Source organism: Acomys minous, assembly GCF_964271855.1.
Source record: "Acomys minous genome assembly, chromosome: 2".
Taxonomy (NCBI): Eukaryota; Metazoa; Chordata; class Mammalia; order Rodentia; family Muridae; genus Acomys; species Acomys minous.
The window spans coordinates 23,014,683-23,021,808 of NC_140484.1; the positions used below are offsets into that span (position 1 = coordinate 23,014,683).

General features: G+C 49.4%; 1 protein-coding gene across 1 annotated transcript; it reads right to left on the bottom strand.

The window, feature by feature from the left end:
* Positions 1-849: 849 nt before the first annotated feature.
* On the bottom strand, positions 850-6,926 carry HHEX (hematopoietically expressed homeobox). Its single transcript, XM_084769668.1, has 4 exons — positions 5,859-6,926; positions 3,837-4,015; positions 3,612-3,662; positions 850-1,931 (listed from the first exon to the last, which is right to left on the bottom strand). The coding sequence occupies exons 1-4, from the start codon at positions 6,274-6,276 to the stop codon at positions 1,710-1,712; spliced, it is 870 nt and encodes a 289-aa protein (XP_084625794.1). The 5' UTR covers positions 6,277-6,926; the 3' UTR covers positions 850-1,709.
* Positions 6,927-7,126: the final 200 nt, after the last annotated feature.

Below are 7,126 nucleotides of genomic sequence, written 5' to 3' on the forward strand. Positions count from 1 at the left end.
TCAGGAGGTAGGATGTGAGGGCCTGTCTTCACCGGAATGACCATGTGGGGGTGCCACAGCATTCCTCGGACAGATTCTGTCACGGGCTCTTTTATTATATAACTAAAGGATTTTACGCAAGTCAAGGCTAAAAGAGATTTCTGGGCCTCTCCTAAACAGGTCTCTGTGGAAGGCTGTGGGACCTGGGCTCAGCCAGACAGGCAGATGGATGCAGGTTAATAGTTGCTCCTCAGAAGTCCTGCCCCTTGGCCACCTGTTTATCAGCATTTTTCCTCCCTCTTCCCACAAGAACCCCTCCTGGACCCTACCCCCTTGTCTCAGCCGCCAAATTCCCCAAACTCCCGGTGCTTCCTGCTTCTGTTTGCTGTCCCCAGCCTAACGCTGACAGGAGTTAACAGAAGGGAAGCCTGTGCGCAGGGTGGGAGTGCTCTCTTACACATCCAGCACCTTAGAGCACCAACCCTCGAATTCTCGCTGGACCACAAGTTTTAATGTTCCCAGATCTTCTAGATCAGCAACTCGAACCTGACCTCCATTCATCAGACCCTCCAAACCCTGACTTGCCTCCTCACAAAGCACAGCAGCCCGGCATTGTTGACTCACGCTGGTCAAGGACAGTGGCGGCTCACACCAATCGATGGTGCTCCGTTGTAGCTCCAAACCACCCTGTTTGGTCCCCAACACACACACACACACACACACCTGCCCTAGCAAACACTCCTAGGAAAGCTTAAATTTATACTCTAGGAGAGGGGAACCTCACCTCCCATAGGGGCCACTCCACCAGCCCCCAAGCCCTGTAGCATGTGGGTGCACACACATACACACAGATACCCTTGTCAAGTGTCGTTTTGTTTAGATTTTTTTTAACCAAAGAGTAAGAATTTCAACAAAGTCATTCATCCCACTATGGATGTTATATGCAAGTTAACTCATTAAATTAAAAAAAAAAAACAAACATCATTTTGGCAGGGATTTTACAGTGACTTCTGTATACATGCTATGTACATTGTTTCTATAAAACACACTTTCTACAATCTACTTACATTTAATTGTCCTATTTCTAGTTTACATGGGATCAGTCACAAATGAGTTAGTCTCCCTGCCTGTAGGGACTACACCATCCCTTAACACTGGGGTCAGAGACACTGGCAGATTTTTAAAACAAGATTTTAAGAATCTTAGCAACTATCTTGCTTATAAGAACAAACACCAGGAGCCAAGTGATCTGAAATGGCTTTGGGAGTTAAGGCGGCCACGTAAGATGACATGTAAAAGTCGAGTGTGCTCTTTTAAAAATGTCCCAAGGAGCCCCAAATGTGGGCCCCCTTTCTAAGTGCACCTCTGAAGTTGAGGGTATAGCTACAGGTTTAGGAAAAGTCACTTCAAGAACAGTGTATTAAAAACCTTTAAAGTTATAATTTAAGCTTTACACAAAAGTTCAAATTCCTTCTCATAAATAGAAAGAATTCACTTTTTAAAAATGAGGGTACATTTAGTCACTTTATCAAAACAACTTGAAACTGGTATATATCATATGTTAAGTCAAAATTAAGGATTCAATGCATGTTTGTTAATCAGCCAGTGCACCAAAGATTTTCAGAACACTAGAAGAGCGTTATTTCTCTTCCTCACTTAGAATTCTCCAGTTTGTCTGTAGCAAACAGTATTGGAAAGTCCGACTCTGAACGTGTCACTGCCAGGGATTATCATCCAGCATTGAAGTAGCCTTTGTCACCCTCGATGTCTACTTCCTGGTCAGAATCTTCTGAAATCTCAGAGTCGGGGTCTTCCTGGGAGGCTGGAGAGGGCGAACACTGAGAACTATCCAAAGAAGCACCTTTACTCTGGTCACTGGGCAAGTCTTGGCCCTGGTCACAAGAAGTGTCCAAACTGTCCAACTCGTCCTTTTTATTGCTTTGTGGGTTCTCCTGAACGAAGGGGATGAAAACGCAGACGTGAGATAGAAGACATAAGAATCAAAATGCTTTATTTCCCCCTTTAGCACACTTACGAAGTTCAATTTAGCAGCCTATTCTCATTAAAATCTTTTTACTAAGGAGGCACACTTGTGATCGATTTCCTCCATTTGAAAGAAGAGGGAGAAAGTCACACCAGAGAGAGGTTATACACTTAATGCAGATCCATGAGCAAGATTTGCAGAAGTTTAGGAGAAAAAACAAACAAACCAACGACAAAACAACAAAACTCAGTTCAGTTCAGACGACGTTACAATCTTCCTTCTTTAGATATTGCCCCAAATAGGGTCTCCTAACATTTTAAAAGAACAAATGTCAATGGCTGGGTTTGTAATACTAAGGCCTAACCCCCTAAAAAAAGAAAAGAATATTTAAAATGTATACTAAAGAAGCTGCAAATTATTGAATCCTTTTCCACATGTCTTCACAAGTAAATTTATAAATACATACACACATAACTATGTACCAAATTACAAACTTATGGTTAAAAAAATCATAGAACTAAACTATTATTGCTAAAGAGATTGCAATTTGCTTAAAATCTGGGCAAATTTTCCCATTATTACAGAGAAAGCACAATTGTAAAAGTCCTTGGGAAACTAGCTCCAAGCCAAGTACAGGCAGTAAATTTTTAAGCCTGCAGGTGCCTAACATTATAAAGAAACATTGTTACCAAATTTACAAAAGACATACAAGGTTAGTGAGAGGGAATCCTCAAATATTTAAGAATAATGAAACTACAGGAAGGTTTTTTTGTTGTTGTTGGTTGTTTCAAGATGTTCTTTAGGACAGCATCTTTAAAAAAAAAAGTGTGAGCAGTACAACTTAAAATCGACATTAAAATTCCCCGTTTAGCACATTGGTTTGTTTTAAATCATCCTGTGATTTACAGCACTGCCAGCTGAAGTATTCAGCAGTTGTCAGATAACTCTGGGAGCGTCCAGCTTGGGGCACCCAAACCAAATCTTTAGCAAGGCTGTTTTGGGATGAGTTAGCCTTTCCTTTTTTTAATCACTCATTTATTAACAAGGTCATTCAAAGACTGCTAGGAAGTTCAAGCTACTTTCCAAATAGGTGTGGAGATTTCTGTGTGTGTGTTTCATATTAATTTTAAGAGCTGGCAAGAGACTGATAATCATTTTTTTATAATAATTTTTTAAACTCTTTGATATTTAATTCTTTTTTTTAAAAGTGCAAATAAGACTTAAAGGTGTTTGTGTCTTTGTATTTACCCTTGAGTCCTGCCTGGTTTTACTATGGGTGTGTAAATACAAGAAACAATTTTCTCCCAAAGATAACTGCTTAAGTCACTTACTGTCAATTACTTTATCTTTCCTGCGTTAATGAGATAAACAACATAGGGGTTTATAAAACAATTAGCCGGGCGGTTTACTGGCCAGTGTGTGAAACCCTGGCATTAACTGATAGAGAAACTGCATTAGGCGCATTTAGGGTTAGTGCCACCTGAGCAACTCATCCTGAATTTCAGCAGGAGTATTTGCCTTTTTAATCAAGGTGAAGAGGTTAAGTAGTCTCCCAAATGACTTTTGCATACAACCCATAACAGGTCTCTCGCTTTTAGATAACATGATACAAACATTTATTTCCATAGAGACAGAGCCGTGTCAATACCTGTTTTAGTCTTCTCCATTTAGCTCGTCGATTCTGAAACCAAGTTTTGACCTACAGAAAAGAAAGCAAATTGGCAGAAAAGTCCCAAATCCCCAGCGGCCTGGGGAGAAGAGATTGGGGCTATGGTGAGGACTAGCGCAGCTGGGTAGGGGCAGAAGTGCCGGGGGCGCGCACTGTTGCTTCAGCCCAACAAGCTGAAGGGGTCCCCGCGGGCAGTGTGCTGACCTGTCTCTCGCTGAGCTGCAACATCTTGGCAAGACGTTTCCTCTCAGGTGGGGAGAGGTATTTCTGAGTCTCGAACTTTTTCTCTAGCTCGATGGTCTGGTCGTTGGAGAACCTCACTTGACCGCCTTTTCTTTTGTGCAGAGGCCGCTGTAGGAAAGGGTTCCAGAGCAAGGGCTTGCCTGTGGGTCAGAAGAGCGGTGGTTAACCAAGGCCCTCTGGGCAGTCCCCGAGGCCAAAAATCAGACCCGTTCCCATCACATACACTCAGATACACGGATGGATTCAACACTCCCCCACCAAAGCACACACAGACCACCTCGGGACACCTGTGGGTAAAAGCAAACAAATCTTTTTCAACCCCCAAAGAACCCCTGCCGGGCTTTTTAAAAGCTTTTTTTTTTTTTTAAAGCCAACCGGCTCAGCTGTATGCACTAATTCAGCGTGCTCACTTAAGGAGAGCGAGCGGAGTTGTACACTCCCCCAAGGCCTGGCTGTACAGAAGCGCTCGGAAAGGCGCCGGTGTTAGGCTTCAAGTGGGGCCCCTCCAATCGTGGCTGGAGCGCGCCTTGGCCTCCTCTGATTTCACACTCGGCCTGCGGGGGCGGCCAGTTAAAGCCACCCCGTGGGCTATGGCAACATTTCCGTCAATGTGTTTCCTGTTGGTCTGTCTACAAAAAAAAAAGTTTGCTTCCTTCTGCTCAGGCCCAGCAGAAACCCAAGGAAACCAGAGCGAGCTCTGTGAAAACGTTTGCCGCCCCCCGCCCCCCGCTATAGAGTTGGGGCCGGTCACACACCCCGCAGGCTGAAATTTAAAAATACAAATATGATACCCCTTTAGGTATAAAATTATAACGCCCACACCCCAAATCCCTGAAGCTGTAGCAGTGAGAAGAGAGGAGCGCTGGAGGCCGCGTCCTAAATAATGCTAGCATTAAAATGCCAATTCATTAAAATACTAATTATCTCCAAAGTTCCCAGCGAGGCTGTCGAGGCTGCCGAACTGTTGACTTTAAACCCTGGTAAGCCCCCCTCTTATTCACTTTAGACTCAGGCACGAAACGAGTCACCGTTGATTATTTCCCAGGCACATTTTGAGGACAAGCCTCGAAAATCCTACGTAGTCAATGTGTCTGCGTCGCCCTTTCTAACTGTTCTGGGGTCTGCATCTTTCTACACCAACCTTGTGGCAGTACGTCGGTCTGTCCGTCCCTCTGTCAGTAGGCCTACACCTAACCATTTTGAAAGCTGGCATTGTTTTTTTCGAGATTTTGCTTGCGTCAGGCTTCAGGCTGGTGCAAAAAACAGCCTCCAAAGGGGTGGGGGAAGGCGAGAGGAAGCAACTGGTTATTTTAGCTGCCATAAAGTCACATCCCACACAGAGGAAATGAACAATATCAGAAAAACGGATCCTGGCTATCAGACGTCGAGTGTTTCCTGAATTTGTCTGTATTGAGGATGTCGATAAAATATAATCAGCAGCGTGCACTACTCCGGGGGAAGGGTCTGCTTCATGCAGCCAGGAAAACACTTAACAGCTTCAGAAACCAGATTTACTCCTATCGAGAACTCAAGATTTCCTGTATGAACGGAAAGGGTCAGGCTCCTTCACTGCACAAGCTTGTTGAACCAAGCCCAGCCCAGGAACCGCCCGGCCCAGCAGCTATCCCTGCGCTGCAGGGGCCAGGCTCCGGGAGCCCCGACGTCCTTTTCCCGGTGCTGCTCACTAAGGGAGCCCCACCCCGGCCGACACGCGTGGCCAGGACTGCCCTCCATTACTACCCGGGAGCCCCTGGTCTCTCCCGACTACTCTGGCCCCGAGGTCTGCAAGGTGCAGGAGGGGCAATCTGAGTCGCCCAGCGCCCCAGCTTCGGCGGCACCCGCGCCGAGGCTCGCAGCTCAGGGCTTTCGCCTCAACTTTTTTTTTTTACTACGTCCTTCGAGCCGCTCCTACTACCTCCCGCAGCTGCCACCCGCCGGGTGCGCCTTCCTCACGGACACCCGCGCCTGGCGCCGCCGCCTTACCCAGGGGATCGTGGCGAAGTAGGGCGTGCGTGTAGTCGTTCACCGTCCGCTGGAAGGGGTACAGAGGACCTCCGAAGCCACTAGGGCCATAGGCGGCAGCCAGCGCGGCGGCGGGGTGATGCGAGAAGGCGGGGTGGACCGGCGTGGGCTCGTACACCGGGGTCCGGTAGGAGGACACGAGGCTGGTGAAGGAGGAGTTGGGGGACGGCAGCGTGGGAGTGGGCGTGGGTGCGGCGGGCCCACGACCCAGGATGTCGTCGATGTAGAAGGGCGTCGGGTGAGCGGGCTGCAGCAGCGGCGTGGGTGCGTACAGAGGTACTCCCACGGCGGGCGCAGCCGCGGGCCCCGGGTGCGGGAACTGCATAGCTGCCCCGCAGCCCCTTGGAGAGAGCTGCCGGCCGGCGCCGCCGCGCCACATTTATTTGCGCTCGGCGCTCCAGGCGATAGGCTCCGGCAGCCGCGGGGTGGGGCAGCGCTCTTGTCCCTTCCTGCTGCCAGGGCCTGCGGCCAATGGCACGGGCCGCGGACTCGCCTCCTCCCTTGCCCCGACCCGCCCCTGCTGGCCCAGCTCCCGCCCCCCGAGACGCGCTGGCAGCCGAACTCCTGGGACCCTGCGCCCGAGTGGCCCGCCACCGCAGGCGCTCCCAGAGGCTCTAGGCACCGAGAGTCCGACTGCGACCGTCGAAGAGAAGAGCACAGGCTTGCGCCGAGAGCGCGGATCCCAACGGGAAGGCACCACTACAGAAACTCAGGCAGTCTTAGCCCCTGGAGGAGCGACGGGACTCTACTGGCAGGACCGCACCTTCGAGCACTAAAGCAACCTCCCGGGAGGCTGCCCATCTTGGGGAAAACGGTGGCATTGCTTAGTGCGATGGACGTCCGCAGCTCAGAGCGCCAAGGAGAAGACCCTTAGCCTTTGGCTGCGTCGCTGACCAAAAGACTGCAGGTGCTCCGGATTCTCTGTGGAGATCCCTAACCCGGCCATCTCCCTGGATGGTAACACAATGGGCCCAAGACCCGGAATTCAGGCAAGACCTTGATCATAAGGCGCCTTGCAGAGGCTGTGCAGTGTTCTTCGATCAATGGGGGGTAGGGGGTGGGGGTGGGGGTTGCGGAGGCTGCTCCTGGACCTCTGTCCCGGGGCCCTGAAGGACACAGCTGCGCGCAGCCAGCCTCTGAGGTTTTACACGTGTTTTCTATTGAAAGCCATAGCGCGCTGCTCATTTTGGCCTCATCCCGGTGCGGCTACCGCTCGCCTCTGGGGCAAA